Source organism: Chamaea fasciata, unplaced genomic scaffold (genome assembly GCF_029207755.1).
Source record: "Chamaea fasciata isolate MVZ Bird 193981 ecotype frontalis unplaced genomic scaffold, bChaFas1.0.hap1 SCAF_5, whole genome shotgun sequence".
Taxonomy (NCBI): Eukaryota; Metazoa; Chordata; class Aves; order Passeriformes; family Sylviidae; genus Chamaea; species Chamaea fasciata.
In genome coordinates this window covers 13,041,174-13,057,528 of record NW_027094090.1, presented here as the reverse complement: position 1 = coordinate 13,057,528, position 16,355 = coordinate 13,041,174, and the positions used below count along the sequence as shown (strand labels likewise).

Sequence of the window (16,355 nt, the reverse complement as noted above, 5' to 3'; positions counted from 1 at the left end):
TGTGTCATCTGCCACATGAAGCAAGATTTTGACAACAGAAGAGTCACAAAGCATTGGCAATGGCAGAGTCCTTGTCAGCCAGCTGCACCAGGGGCAGCCTTGGCTCCCAGAGAAGACAAACTGGGAGTGGCTGCTTTCCACAGACAGGCACAGCAGGGTCTATTCTGCTCCTGACCCCTTTGAACTGCACACTTCAGCGTCTCTACCACAGATTTCTAAACAGCCATATCCAGTGGGGTCCTGATCCTAGCAGGTACTTCTGGAGGTCACTTAGGAATGACATACACAGCTTGCAGATTTGCCACTAGCAGCTGCCACAAGCTACCAAAAAAGGTGGAATATTTAGACTACACAAAACCAAAGCTGAGCTGGAATATAAATATCACATTAAATGCTAACATGTTGCTGAACATGCTGCCTAACATCAGAAACACGAGACAACAGCAGAAAGCCATGCAATGCATTTTGGCAGAAGCACGCAAACATTTCACAGCTTGTCCCCTGGATGCCATGCTCACACTTACGTTAGTCTGTGTCATACTACCTTAACTTGTTTTAAGCATTTCCATCATCTGTGAGGTAGGGAGGGAAAAACAGAATAGTTAAGGTATAATCAAGTGAGATCTTGCACATCATAGTATATAATTTGTAAACAATCTCTTTATTTGCTGTAGTGTGGAGAGTGTGAATGGTTCAGGCTTCTGTCTCAACTTATCCAGACAGGGAACTTTCTGAAAGCCAAGTAAGTGATTCAATGGATTAGTAAGGAGGCAGATGAAAAAAACCTGGGATTAACAGAAGAGAAAATAGTGACAGAACATAAATAAACACATAAACAAGTGAAGATTTTTGGTGTCAGTTAGATTAATTTTTTTTTGCTGCCTTGTCAGATTCAAAACACTCAGTAATGCCTTTTGATCAGTGAGAAAATTTAAACACTATATTAATCTGGCTGCTTCAAAAATATTTGAATAAAAATACAAAATTAAAAAACCGCACCTACAAATCATTACAATGAATTAGACCAAAGATAAAACTGTATCTGTTCTCATCTTGGTATGGAAAGATCTGTAGAAGTCGTTCTTCTAGGTGAGAAATTACTGTAATAAAATAAAAATTATACATCAAGAACTTGTTGATACATTGCTCCTCATTTTTGATTATCCTTCCAAAATCATAGGTACCGTTTGAAAGACCCAGCCTACCAAATCCTTTTATGCACAAACTTTCCTATAGGCTTAAATTTGAAGGTTAGCTATGCACTGTTTTAATTATGGACCCACAGAAGTGTCCTCTGGTGAGATCTTGTGCCCCTGCTACCCTGAGAAAGCCCAGGGGAACCAAAGAGTACTTTGGATCTCAGAGTATCTTCAGTCATCTTCTGTAATTACGTCTGTAATTTACTGTGAATTTACAATACTTTGCACAGTGCATAAACCTTTCATGTCTATGAGGACAGATACTAAGTCACCTGAAAGCTGAAGGATTTCTATCAAGAAAAAAAGTACTTGCACATCTACACTTTACACTCCTGAACGGCTAAAACTCCATAACAAGATGGAGAAAGCTGTTATCTCCTGAGAGAATGGCAGAGTAATCAATTGGCTTAAACTTCTGCTGTTCATGGGGAGCCTGAAAGTGTTTCGAAAGATGTCGGATGCTCCTACATGAAAGGAGATACTAAAAGAGATAGAATTTGAGACACTGTCTCAAACCAGTAATTTCTTAACTAAGAACACAGACCAATGGTTCCACTGTCACTTGAAAACTGTTTTGAAAAGAATTTAGGGACTTTACTGTGCATTTAACATATAAATCACAAAGAGCCAAACTATCACCAGAGTTGTATTTTCTAGCTGGGCCTAATGTAGAAGAACTGCAAAATACAGCAGAGAAATTACATACAGTAGCTGGAAATATCTAAACATATTGATTATGTAATTGGCATGTCTCTGCTGAAAACAATCAACATATTGACCTTTCTGAAAATTCACAGTAGGCAGTAAGGAAAAAAAAAAAAATCTGTGTATGTGTGTATGTACTTTTTTTAGGAAAAAGAATTTTATTTCTGTCTTTCTTGGAAGCTGTGACTTTGTATACTGGTACTGGAGTGCCTCCATTGGCTTATCTCTATCATTATTTCAGCAATGAATAATAGAACAAATAGTGATGCTGAAGGAAACACTGGATGAGTACTGAGATACAAAGCAAGGCAGCTGTCTCATTTATAATGCTGGGGAAAAATGAGGGGAAGTATCTTATTAAGCAAGTAATAATGATATCATTTTCCTATTCCCCTATTTTATTTGTAGCGATGTAATCATGGTTGGCTCCCTGCCTCCTCTGGCACATCCTGGTTAAGTGGAACTGATGGTGTTTTGTGCAGATGAGATGGCAGCCATTAAAATTCAGAAGCATTATGCCAGTTGGATACACTTGGGAAATATCCTAGGAAAACCATTCAAGTGCTGATGAAGGTTCCCATGCACCTCCTGCTCTCCCTTTTCCCAGACACTTGAGCTTTCCCTGGGATCGTGCAAGGATGTCCCTGCCTGCCCAGCCCTGCAGGACACATGCGCTGCCACCGCAGCACATGGGATGTTCAGTCCCTTCCTTGGAATGCCATGGGGAAGACTCAGAGGAACTTTTCTTTGCTAAACCATGATGATGCCTGTGAGATACCGGCAGGCTTGTGGCCATTTGGGGATGTGCCCACATCCTTGTTTCAGCTGGGATCGGGAGAATGTTACTGAAGTGAATTTCCCAGTTACTGTGTCTGTTCCAGCTGCTAATAGGCAACTGTGGGGCCAAGTTGGAGCTTGGCTGGAATAATGTCACCTCTCCACCATGCCGCTGGCAGGGACTTTGGGCCCCCAGCACAAGCTGTTTCCTCCCACAGTGCTGCTCCCATTGCTAATGTAGACGTGGCCTGACTCAATCCTGCTGACTGGATTGATTCTATTTAAATCAATGTGATTGTTTGTACGAACAAAGTTGATAGAACTGGTCCTAAGTGGCATTTACTCCGCCATGCTATTTGGCAAATAAATCAGATGTTTGGGGCAGTGGTAACTCTTTTGTTACCACTGTGAATTTAGGGAAATTTGTTAAAGACAATAAAGAAAGTACATATTTGCAGTGAAACAACTGGTATTAGCACTTGACTGGTCTTATTCTGGAGGTAGTTTAAAAAGATTTTTCTGTCTTTTGGGATCTGTGAAACAATCAAGTTCATTATAATGCCTTTCTTCCAAAGTATCATATACACTGATGAATTATGGATTCGGTTACATAGTTTTAAATCTGCATATGGCTGTTTGTACCCAGTGACAAAATATTCTTTTAGCTTTTTTTTAATGGTTACAGTAAAATTCTGCATGATGTATATTGCAAGTAATAATATTCAGCTAAAAATATTGATGACATCTTGCCTATTGCAATAAACAGGTTTTAATAGTACAGTAAAGCATGTCCTTTCTTCTTAATTAGTCTCCATTCAATAAACATGCAGATTATTTACAAAAAGCCTAACACAATGGAAAGGAAGAATAACTAATGCAATGGCTGTATTCCCAGGATCACATGCAATTCATCTTCGCTAAGCTAGTTGAGCCTCTATAATCTCAAGGTGTTTATGAAATAATGGAGAGAAAGCTTTGGGTTAAGCATATTTAGTACAAAAATTAGCTGTTTAATTTGTTTCTTAAGACGAAATTCTCCTATTTTTGAGGGAAAATTGAAGTGCTCAATGAGTTAAAGCTGCAGACGCCTTTTGGTAAGAATATAAGAAGCCTTGTCAGAGCACTAAGAGAAACAATATGATGCTGAGATTTTGTAGCTTATAATTAAACTTCATTTTTCAACCTCTGTAACTGTATCATCCTCACATGCCATATTTTATACATCACAGCAATTAGTGAAGCCTACAGGGCACATTTAGAAGAAGTCTTTCTGTCAGGAGCTGGTGATGTAGTGACTCAGCAAGACATCAGAAAGCTTTGCTTGTGCTAAGGCTTTGTGCACCTCCAGTGGGGCTGGACCTGTCAGATTAATACAAGAGGCTATTTTTGTAACATCCAAAAAGTTTCTGCTGTACATCAAAGTGCACTAGCTGCTTATTTTAGATGACAGCAGCTTTTAGTTTTGTCTTGAACAGTACAATCTTTAGTACTTTTTTGGTATGTACTTCTCCAAAAGGAAAATTTCCTGTGAAGCATTTTGTTGAAGAAGGGCTTCCCATTTGAGGTCATCAGAGACAGTTTCATCCTGTGCTTCAAACATTCCAGTAAATTAACAGCCCATGTACCAAAGGTAAGAGGCAGTCATGGCGTATTGGGGAGTACTCTGAGCATGAACATCTAGATTTGTGCCCTGCTCTTCAGCTGAGCTGGGGTTTGGTCCCAGGCAGTGCAAAGAGCCTTTTGAAAAGGGGCTCCTCAGTTGGTCTGGTCTTTTATTTACTGTGTTAATTTTTTACTCCCAGCAACCAAAATCTCACCCTCCTTCCCAGACACTCAGTTATTTCCATTCTTGAAACTAACTTGCCTGAAAGCTGCTCTTTTCCCTGTGGTCACTGCTGCTAGATCACATGAATTTGGCATGCACAGCCTTCCACAAGCAGAGGGGTTGTTAGTTACTTTCCCTTGGCTGCTCTTAAATCTGCCCATGCTGTTTGGAGAATTAGTCTGAGCATTTTGCCCAAACTCGTGTCTCTGTCCTTGTGCCTGACCTAATGGGATCCTGACTACAGGAGTGTGAAGCAGTGGAAGACGTGAGGTCACAGATGTGTCTCCAAGGTCACAACTTCGAGCAAGTTCTAGAGAGATAATGGAAATTACCTCTGAAACCAGGTAATTTCACCAAGGATGTCATTACTAACACTTGGTTTTTACAATGTGCCCCTTGTTTGTGTAAATCTCAGAAAGATATTGTCAAAGAGGTTGCTGTTAACTCTAATGGCACAGGGTAGCGACTTGGAAAAGGTGACACCAGAGTCAACAAAGGCACTGAAATTGGAGTGAGCTTTCCTGAGTCATGACCTGACTCAGCTATCCTTGTTCTTGCTGCTCCAATACCACTGAAGCTGCCCTCTCTGCTCCTTTTTGCTGTTGCTTTTTCTGGTCTCCTCTCAGCTGCCCATCCCCGCTCACCAAAGCACTTACCAAAGTCCCTTAGCCGGCGTGTGCCCCTAGGTCTTGCTTGGCAGAATGCAGCTACATCTGCACTTTTCTAAATGGGGATGGATTAACTGCCTGCTTAAAAGCTTTGCTGGATGGAGACCTGGAGTCTAGAGCCAGACCCACCTTCATTGCTGGAGCCTGCAATGAGGAGAAGACATTTTTCTCCTTCTCACATGCTGACTGGGAAAGGGGTGAGCAAGAGAAGTAGAGAGAGCCCTGACATGGTTTCTGCAGTGCATTGCTGTTAGCAGAGCACTGGGCATTGGGCTCTGAGTACCTGCCCAGAAGCCAGAGCATCCTGGGGAGAATTATTAGCAAGGCTGAGCTGAAAAGTAGTTCTGTCATGTTTTTTAGTAAAAACATTTGGAGAAAGGTTTTCCCCATTGACTTTTGAGAAAAGAAACACCTAAAAGACCAACAACAATTTTTATGCAGACAGTTATTAATTGTAGTGTAAATATTAGATTTATATTAGAATAACTAGTAGTTATATTAATACTTGCCCATATAAAAAGCATTTTGGGGTTTTTAGTAGGAACTCAGTTTCACTACTAACAATAGTTTCATCTGAGTAGCTCTTTTGTGTGCAAAACATGTCAATGATTGTACCTAAGTCACACGATGCAGGGGTGCTGGAACCTTCTTTACCTGAACTATTTAAAAGCATCATATTGTGCCTGTTATTATAAGAACATATCCCATTGAAAATAAAAACTATTCTTCTTACATGGTTTCCCAACTGAAGCTTATTTCCACTGTTTTCTCAGAGAAGCAAGAAAGTTTGGGCTTAATCTGTTTAATTGCACCTTCAGTTTTCATCCCTTTATACTATTACTATAAATGCATGATTTTTAAAGGTCTGTTCCTGAAGTTATTTCACCCATCAAAAGGCTTGGTTTTGCTTCTGAGGTGTGTGTCTCATATAGTAAACTTCCCTGTAGTATAAAGGACAAAGATTTCTTTGCTGAATCACTACAGTCAACAGGAATTTCAATACCTATATCTATGGCAGCTGGGTGAAGTCTCTTTTAGTTTCTTTCCCCTTTAGTTTGCTGCTTTTGTTTTGGGTCTCCCTAGACTCTCAGCAGAGCAGCGTGAGCTGAGGGTTCTCACTGTGGCAGCTGTAAGAATAATCGATTTGTTTTGTTCAGTAGCAGAAACGGGGGAAAAAAAAAAAAAAGATTTCTGTCAGCCTTTGAAATGCAATTCTGAAAAAATTAAGTTCAAATCAGCAAAATACATTATTTGAGGGACATGGTATAAAAGAAGAGGAAAAAAAAGCCTGGCATCACAAAGTGGAAGAATAAGGTATGGCAGCTATTCTTCCCTGACCTGGTGTTCAAAAGAAAAGATGTTCACTGAGGTCAAAACCCACTCTTCTACATGCAGAGATTTGAGCCAAAGCCCTTCTCTTACTCGAGGTGTTCTCTAGATCCAGCCAAAGGTCACCTGAAATAAGATGTTCTCCAGCTCTCCTGCTGTGACTATTTTACTTTTCATCGTTACTGTACAAATGCTCAGCAGTTGAGCAGAGCAGAGCACGTATTTGAGTGAGTTTTCTGCCTGGTACAACCTTTGGCTGAGACAAAGCACCATCAGGTTTGAGTTTGGTGGCAAAGGCCAGTGAAGCCATTTACACTGAATTGGATCACACTGAAAGAACAGGTTTCAGCCACATTCCCCAGAACGTGCTGGATGAGCAGCAGCTGCCCTGGAACAGGGGAGTGGGGATTCCTTTCTCCCAGGCAAGGGAGGGCAGGAACCACTACTGCTGAATTTGACACAAATTCCTAAAAAATTGTTATGATCCAAAATCGCATTTTTTAAACATTAAAAAAAAATGAAAAATGCTGTTTCTAAATGCTGCTCACCCCTTCTGGACATCAATCATGCACATTGAAAATCCCACTTTTTGTGACAGCCCATGCGTGTGATCTTTACCTACACACAGAAGAGAGCTGCTGGTGAAGCCTTGTGAGTCATTTGGCTCAAGGAATGTGGTGGTCAAGACAATAAAGTGATCTCAACTGTCTTCCTTCAATTTCCTGGTCTCTCTGTCAGACAGCCCTGACCTGAAGGATCTGCACATTGATGTTACCTTACTAATCTCACTGGTTTAGATTCGGAAGTCCCAAGGTAGTATGTCAGCTCTCTTGCACACATTATTATTTTTGTATCTAAATCTTCTTTAAATATTGGGCAGACTCTCTTTTCATAGCTGAGTAGTTATTTCAGTAAGTGTGGCAGTTGATTTACAGTTGGTACTGTGTGCAGTTTCTGTAGTGAAGCATAAAATTGAAAGGCTTATGTCAAATTCATTCATACATGGACACGCTCAAGAACAAATTAATTTTAAAGCACTCACAGGGTATATAATGTTTCTATGTCATGCTTTACAAATCTATAAAGTAATTTATAACATAAAGCCTACTTTAGAAGAGAGCTGTAGTATAACAGATAGCAGAGCGATTTCAATCCAAAATATCCCAGTGCTACACTCCCCCAGATATCTGCAATTCAGATCTGATAGGAACCATGAGTAATCAGTTTCTAAAGCAAAATTATTATACAAGAAAAGGCTCTCAGTGCAATGTCCTTTTGCAAAACCAGGCTATTCTAGGACAAATTAGGTTTTCTAATCATCAGTATGCAGCACACGAGATAAGGTGTCAGATTCAGATCTCAAACTAGTATAAATTGGAAATCACAGCCATGAAGGATCAAGATAAACTCTTAAAGATGCATATTGGATAAATCTCATGTGTAACTGTAATACCAGGGCCTTTGTAATTAACATCCAGGGAGTTCTCACCCCATGAGAACAGATACCTTCAAGCTGACACTAATGTTGTGGTCCTTCTCTTCTGGATGGCACAGCCCATGGAGGGTACCCCTGCACAGGGTGTGTCATTCCAGCACAGGTCCTTTGAACATCCTTCCAGTGTTTCGTATTTTGGAGCACCACCAGATTCTTCCTGCTTTCTCTGGCAGAAGCTGGAACTGCCAGCACTGTTCTGCACCAGCCTCTGGCTGCACGGACCAAGGGACCCAGAAACCAAGAGAAGAGCACCTCTCTCTGATCACAGCCACGCTCCGCGTCTGCTGGCAGCAATGTCATGCCTATAAATTCCCCCACACTGAGCACTTATCATTAGCAAGTGTGGTAGGCAGTCATCCGAAACATTCAAAGTCAAGCAGTCACCCAAATTCAGCCCTGTGGTGAGCAGCTACAGCTGCCCTCAAATAGCGGGCCGGCGTGTGCTGGAATGAGTTCTCAGTCTAAGGAGCTGGCACGAGCCAGCTGTGTCACAGCTACTCCTGCTCTCTCCCTGCATTTTTTTCCAGGGGCATTCCTGCTCTCTGCTAGCAGCAACTTTATATACTAACAGTACAAGGAGTAAAATATACAGCATTGACTGTGAACTGCTGCTGTGCTCCTCTTCCCACTATTCATCCCACTTGGCATGTGTGTTGCACCTGGGTAGATAACTCTGTAATTTGGACACAAGTAGTGCGTTCCCTCATCTCCTCAGGAGAAACAGAGATAAAATCAGAATTTAGAGTTGTTTCTAAAAGGTGCATATTTCAAAGGTAATATTGCAACATAAAGCATTCAGAGAAACTATAGCCCAAGTACCACCCGTGTGCAGAAGGGGGAAGGAAAATAACATTCTTTGTAACAGCCAGCAGAGGCAGACCAAAGGGTCTAGCTCAAAGCAGCTGTTCCCACTCCTTACATCAGAGGGAGGAAGCTCTAGTTGCAGTACTCCCATGCAGTGAACTTTGAGGTATTTATAAAAAGTAGAACAGGTTCCACAGTGCAGGGCAATAAAGGTCACCCCAGCACAGCTGGGCTGGTAACCAGTCAGTGCAGCACAGCCACAGCTATGTGGGAAGAAAGCCTGGCTATGGGGCAATGGGATCATCCTTCAACACAGACACCCAGGCCAGGGTCACCATGGAGCTGGGTGGGAGCATGGTCACACAGGATGGAGGAGCTGAGCCTTGCCCTTGTCTTCCGCTAAGTGCTGGGATCCCACTTCTCAAAAATACCCAGTGACATTGGGTGCATTAAACTTCTCAGCACAGGAATTGGTTTTGTTGGACATTCTCAAACTAGGTCCCCCCAAAGTCCTTTTGAAAAGATTGACCACTGCTAATCTCCTGTCCTGCATTCCTCCTCACAGCCACCGCATTGCTGACACGAGTGGAGGAAGAGAAGTCCTTATTCCAGCAGGAAAGGCTGGAAAAGAAAGAACTATTAGTCTGAAATTCTGCTATGAAAGAGGAAGATTTCAAAGGAACCCAAAGAAAATTTGCATCCAGCTCAGTGAGAACGCCTTAGGTATAGACTTCACCTATTTCTTTGCAGCAAGCCAGGTAGTTCTGCAACCTTAAGAACTGCTTTAAACAAAAGGATTCCTAAAATTTGCTTTATCATCAGAAGGCAGCGCTGACAGTCAGGAAGGAGTTCATTCCTGTCCACGTCAGCCTGCAAGGAACAGTGGTGTGCTGGAGGAGCCCTCCGCCAGCCCCATGACAGCCGCTGCCCCAGTGCAGCAGGGAGGCAGCTGCATGAATGCCAGGCTGGGGGCTGTGCCATTTGCTGACTGCTTTCCACTCTCCTGTTTGCAGTCAATAATAAATTCCTGCAATGTTAATAATTTGCACTGGCATGTTCTGTGACGTCTTTCTGCCTCAGGTTGCACTTTTTTTCTTTAAAGTTTCAGTGTAGCAGTTCAGCAGTTTTTGAGAACCTGTATCAGTGCCTAAGGAGTTCCTGACTCCAAGAGGAGACCAAAATTCATCAGTTTTCCTGTGCCTGTCACAGTTGTACTGAAATATTAAATGAATGGTATTTGTGGTTTTGTTTTTTTTTTTTTTTTTAATTTTATTTTGATGGTGAAAATTAGTCGTAAAATCCTTGACAATTAGATATCAGTGTAGACCTATCCTACCATTCCTTTGCAGGTGCAGAGTGCTCCGGAGTGTTAGACTCACAAAGTGGTGATAGTGTGAAGCCATGATGCTGTAGCACCCAATGCTGTAGCACCCACCTTTCAGGGATCTAACCCTCCTAAAGCAGTCAGAAAGCAGGATGTATGTAGGGAGCTTGCACCTTGAGGAGAGAGATGGGTTCCTAAGCCTGGGATCCAGGAAGGAGAATACAATGCAGAAAGACTGTGTGTAATAGAAAATGTAAAGGCCAGGAGGCATTTGAAATGAAAGACTGCTGAGCTCTGCATAGAACACAGAGGAAATGCTCAGCTTTCCTGGTTGGCGGAGAGCTTCTTCTACTCAAGAGTATTTCTATGGACCCCTGCTGTTTCCTGCTCTTGTATTCCAGGAAGACAGTCCGTTATTGTTTGTCCTCCCCTCTACTGTATTAAATCTTTCCAGGTGGCTGTCATGATGAAAAATCAGCTGGGACTACCCTGACACCTCTGCAATGCCAGGAGGGGATGAAGTCTTGATCTCTGCCTGTGGTGGGTATTCATTCCTAGCCAAGATTGTCTCCTTTGATGATGTGCTGTCTAAGATTTTGGGTGGGAGGGAACACTCCCCAGACATCACCAAGTCTCCTGTCCAGGCCTAAATAAAAATCTCCCACAGGTATGTCCTCTTGCTGTGTGGACAAAGGAATTATTGGGTAAATGTCTGTATAAATGCCAGAAAAATGCTGATTAACAAATTACATTTGTTTCTCTCAAACACTGCCATCACTCTCTCATTGAATTGATGTGTAAGTGTTTCTCTCCTGAACTGGCTTTTTAACTGTGCTGCTAAGGAGGCAGGTAGGGTGCCAGGGTAAATAAGCTTCTGCAGGGCTCTCGGAGATTATGTTTGGAGGTTGCCTCCAGCTGCCAAACTAGCACAGCGAGAGTGAAGCCTGCAGTGTAGACAAACATTCTGCTACTGCCCCAGATTTCAAGTTAGCTTATATAAAATGTGAACTTATGCAATATCTGTGCAATATAAAAGACTTTCTAAGGTGTTTGACTTGATATTTCAGGGCATAACGTGAGCACTATGTAGGTTTAATAAAGCAAATAGGGAACAAAAATGAAGAACTGCTTTCCCTGAGCACCATTTGGCAATAAGCCATCATCATTAAACACAGGGGTACCTAGCAGGGATATATAGAGATTGTTCTTAGAGCTGAAACTGCTCATCAGCAGTGCAGATGCTACATTGGATTGTGGCCGATAAAATCTGCAGCTTGCACAAGAATCGATGATATGTTTAAAAGATGAAGAGGAGGCAGCGATACAAGACCTGTTGCTTGGCCAGACAAATCCACTGTTCTTAAGTACAGCCAAACAGAGAGTTAAACTCCGCAGAAAAAGAAATAGTAGCTGCTCTAGTTAAGTGCTGTTTTTTTCTCTAAAGAATTTAGAGGCCAAGCAAGAAGACCAAAACTCAAGTCCTCTAATAACCCAGAAGGCTAATGAGACCATGACTGGCTAAACAGGGTTTGCTGAGATGGAGGTAGGAGCCGAGGCTAACAGTGCTATCTGTGGTCTTAGTATCTACTGAAGATGCTGATAAACTGGGAAAGAGGCAGAGAAGAACTGTAAAAGTGGGACAAGGATTACAGAAAGCACCTAATGGGGAAAGAGAGGTTTAGAAAGCACTGTCTGTCTAGCTTATCAAAAAGATTGAAAAGTCTTGTTTACAGAGAATAACTCTTCACAGAGACAAATGAGCTCTTTATTTTGGTGGAAAAGGATGAATGGTTAAAAGCTGAAGCCAAATATATCTGAAGTGGAAATTAGGCAAAACATGTTTAATAGTGAGGGTTTGAAACAAGCTGCTGAGAGAAGACAAGGAGTCTGCAGTGCTTGATGAAGATATCTCAATACTTTTCTAAGAGACAATTTTCTTGAATACATGCTACGTTTCAGTCCATCCTAATAAGGGCACAAATGGGTGATATTTTAAGGGTGGTGATAAAATCCAGTTGTCTCTTCCAGCTTTGAGCTCTGGGACCCTGTATGAGCTGTCTGGAAGTGCACAGGGATGTGTACATGCCAGCTGGGAGTCTTGCAGGGAGAAGAGGCCCCTCCTTGCTCTTTCTCCCTTTCCAGCAGGATGGTCTTGTCAGGAGCCAGCACTGGCATTCAGTCCTAAAGCCTGGCTTCCTGTGTTTCCAAAATGTCTTGCAGCACAATGAGCTCCTCGCTTGTCTGTCCTCACTGAAACTGTTCCCAGAGCAGTGGGACACCAGGGGTGACCACATCAGCTCCCACCTGTCCCAGGCAGGATGGGCAGCTCATGACACTGAGCCAGGCTGACACAACTCCAGTGGGTGCTGCGTTCATCTGGGGGATCATTCAAGAGAACAACATCTGTTCTCATCCTGGGAGAGTTTTCTACCTGCAACTCAATACTTTTTCTTCACTAAAATAAATATCCTCACTCCGTTTTCTGACTCTCTTCATTTTCCAGAGATAAATAATTATTTTTTCCTCAGTGGAGCACCAACATCCTCTAAATGCCTATCAGAGAGCTATACCCGCACTTAGCTGGTGAGCTCATCTTTTCAGGCTCTGTGCATCAGTCCTGCTGCCTGGACTAGAAATGTTGTGCTGTGGTTCTGCCTTTGCACCCAGAAAATGATTACCGGTATATTTAGAATACTAAATCTATGGTGGGATTGAACTTTACAGGGCTAAAAGGCTCAAAAGAAGGTGGGTATGATTTCACCTGTAGCAAAACAATAATCCCCACCTTCTTTGAAGCTCATTGTAACTACTTTTTACTCCTTTAAGCTGTCAGTCTCATGGCAAGAAGCTAGCAAAAATTAACTCCCACGCTTGGCTTTGCAACAGGAAAATGAGTGTGTCATGCAATGATGTTTCAGGCTTTCATCAATTTATCTTTGACAAAATGCAGCTCTTTAGAGAGACGAGATCTAGGCTGGGGAAAAAAAAAAAGAGAATGCTGACATTCTATCCTGGTACTTCTAGACTTTTTTAGCATGGAGAGTCCTTTACTCAGCATTTAAAAAACTGTCAAATCTTCATATACTTACTACAGAAGAGTGAAAGTCTGAACAGTCGTAGCGGTGGTGGAGCAGCCCAAGGAGACAAAAGATACGTGGACTGAGCCTGAACGTGCAGTGCCTTGTGTTAACCCAGATCCCATGTTTAGGTCGCTTGAGCCCTTAGAGGGAGTAACTTTCCTCCAGCTTCTGAATGGCTCCCAAACAAAAATATCCACTGACAAGTGGCTGATCAAGGATGCTCAGCAGGCAATTGCCTGGTCTCATGGTGAGAAATTTAAGATCCTGCTCTTTTCCCAGCCCATGGTCATTTCAGCAGGACCTCATACATATTTTCTTCCTGTGACTTTCTAGGGAAAGCAGTTGAGTTACAAGAGACAAAGCTGTTTCTTGAGAAATATAACTCCGTAATGTGTGGTTAAGCATAGAAATATTTCCTGATTTATTTATTTGATTTCTTTGTAAGGATGTAGAGAGGGGTAATAAACAGGAAAAATAATGTGTCAGTGATGTGTTTTCAGAAGGATGAAGAATGAGCTATTTAATGGAAAATTGAAAGATGTGATTGCACTCTGTCATGAGCATCTGCAAGTTTGGCCATGGTATAATCCACTGACTTTTCTAGAATTTTCCTAACCAAATAGTCAGAAGGGAGGTGCAAATTAGACACAAAGCCCACATTCACAGGCTTGAGAATTAAAGCATAGAATTCTGACTTGTAGAGATAAACATTTAAATCAGTTGATTTAACAACTATTAAATAACATGTTGCTAGCTTGAAAAAATGAAATCAAGAAAGACATCAGCATAAAATATTTGGAATTGCCAAAGATAAATGGAGAACTGGAAATTAATGATGATTACAAAAAAAGGGAAACCCAAATCCCAAAGGTTTTCTCAGAAAAGTACCTTCCAGAGCAATCATGCCACAGTAAAGGAGAACAAAGCAGAACTTATGAAGACATTAATCAAGGCATGAGTGAAAAGAAAATGAGATGCTTCAGGGCACAAAGATGACAGGAAGCATTTCTGTGGCAATAAGGGATGATGGAAATCATACAGAGGGAAATATAACACAGGATACATGAAGAAAGGACGCAAGCACTGCAGAACACTTACTCTGACAATACAGTCTTTTGCTCTCACTAAAAGCAAAAATCAATAAACTCTGTGTAGGAAGAAAAGCTTATTAAATCATTGACTGTCCAAGTAGATATTCCTGTTGGCAAACACATTGCTCTGTGTGATGGATGGACATCAGGGTCAAGAGGTCATTTACTGAAGTGATCAGGCTTCATAAAATCCAGATTTGCAAACAGCTGGGGCAGCAGAGGCTCAGTGTAGTTACTGCTGCTGGGTGATTTCCATGCACTGCACCACTGCAAACCTCTTTTTTGGATCAGTGAGTGGGTTTCAATGAAGGAAGAAGAGGAGGCAGTCCCACAGCTCTGGCTCTGGGCATACTCCATGTGCGCCTGCCCATGGCTCTGCTCTGGATTGCCAGCCCTGTGGCTCACTCCCGCATGCTGCTTGCCCAACATGGAGCCTGATGGTACAAGTGGGATGAAACCCTGTAATTCCTTGTGTGGAGACATGTCCAACCCCGTCATCAGCAAAAGACTCCTGAACCCTGGATCATAAAGTTTTGGCTTGGAAGGAACCTAGATCAAAGATCACCTGGTTCAAGCCCATTGCCGTGGGCAGGGACAGCAAGTTGCTGAGGGTCACCCTACATTTGGCACATACCAAAGCAACAACAAAATGCCTCCTTTGAAGCTACCCTGTGTTTCTCCCACTCTGTGGCAGCAAGCTGTAGCTTGATCCAATTTTAGCTCTCCCTGTTGGCTATTTATATTACTGGTGGGTTTCTTGTCCATCGGCATGAGCCCATTTCTTCCTTTTTACCCTCTCACCCTCAGCATTACTGACCCCTTTGTGCAAGGTGAAACACACAGAGCTCACTCTGTCACCTGTTGGGAGAGAGAGACAAAGGAAAGGAGCTTTCAAAGCAGAGCACTGGACTGTAAACTTCAGGAATATACATTTCATCCATAACTATGCAACTGAGCAGACAAACCTGGGGCACAAAGAAACCATGGCCCTACAGGTCCAGGTCACAAACCCAATGCCCAATCTCCTTTCTTCTATGGCACCTTCTTCTGACCCGAGGTGATGGGACTGTACCCTAAGGGAGCTCAAACACGTTTCCAGGTACACCTCAGGGCCCTGTGCACGGTGGGATGGATTTTGGTGGAGATGACAGCCACGAAAGCGTCACAGGCCCTTCCATAGCTCCCCTCCTCCTCTGAGTTTCCTCTTCCTCCAAGAAGATTTCTGTTCTGACCAATGCAAAGCATTTGCATTTCATTAAATACTTCTTCCTTTAAATGAAGCCTCATTAGGACTTTCTTTTCAGGTTAGGTATTTAATTTCTAAGCATACTAATTATTTTTTCCTTTTGGAGGGAAGATGGGCATGCCCTGAAGCTCGGAAATGCTCATTTTAGACCACTGTGGAAGCTATCTTTGAGGTCAGGCTGCAAGTGTGCATAAATCCCCACAACCCTAACACTGTGTGTTTACTGCTGTGGTTTGGGATCTACCCAATTCGACCTCGATGAGCCAAATGTTTTGGCTTTTCTTAGAATTTCGGGCTGGAGAAAGTACAAAGTGTGTTTTTTCCTTTTTCTGGAATACAAAGTGCTGTATCAGGCTGGTGAACACTTGGGGCTACTTCTGCTTCAGTTCAGTCTGAGGAATGACAAGAGATTGAAATCAGCATTGGCCCTTTGGTTATTAAAATTTTATTTTGAGATGTTTTCTCTATCCCAAATTCACAACAATGAAATCTTGTCGTTTGTTTTTTGCAAATTGTGGAGAATTTTTGCATTCCAGTGCATTTTCTCCTGAATGTTAACAGACGAGAATAAAATCAAAATGATTACGTACATTAATAATAGAATACACACATAAAGATAACCTTGAGGTGTCTAAACTTTCTGCATATTATTTTAGATTGCTGATAGCTTTTGTATGTGAATATATTAAAAACAAGGAAAAAATAGAACTAAATTGAAATGTAAATATTTTTGTCTGTATCAGAAAAGTAATTTGTAACAGTAAATCAGTCATGTTTCATAAACACTCTTTGTTTGTCACCATCAACAATAA

General features: G+C 42.0%; 1 protein-coding gene across 3 annotated transcripts in view; it reads right to left on the bottom strand.

Moving 5' to 3' along the window:
* Positions 1–16,355, bottom strand: part of LHFPL3 (LHFPL tetraspan subfamily member 3) — a 234,523-nt gene that overhangs the window by 36,973 nt on the left and 181,195 nt on the right. For 2 of the 3 annotated variants that reach the window (XM_066182851.1, XM_066182852.1), the window contains exon 3: positions 525–572. The exons of the other annotated variant lie outside the window; for it this stretch is intronic. In XM_066182851.1, the coding sequence (XP_066038948.1) occupies positions 556–572 (17 nt within the window). In that variant the 3' untranslated portion in view covers positions 525–555. The remainder of the gene's footprint in view (positions 1–524; positions 573–16,355) is intronic. 3 annotated transcript variants of the gene reach the window in all.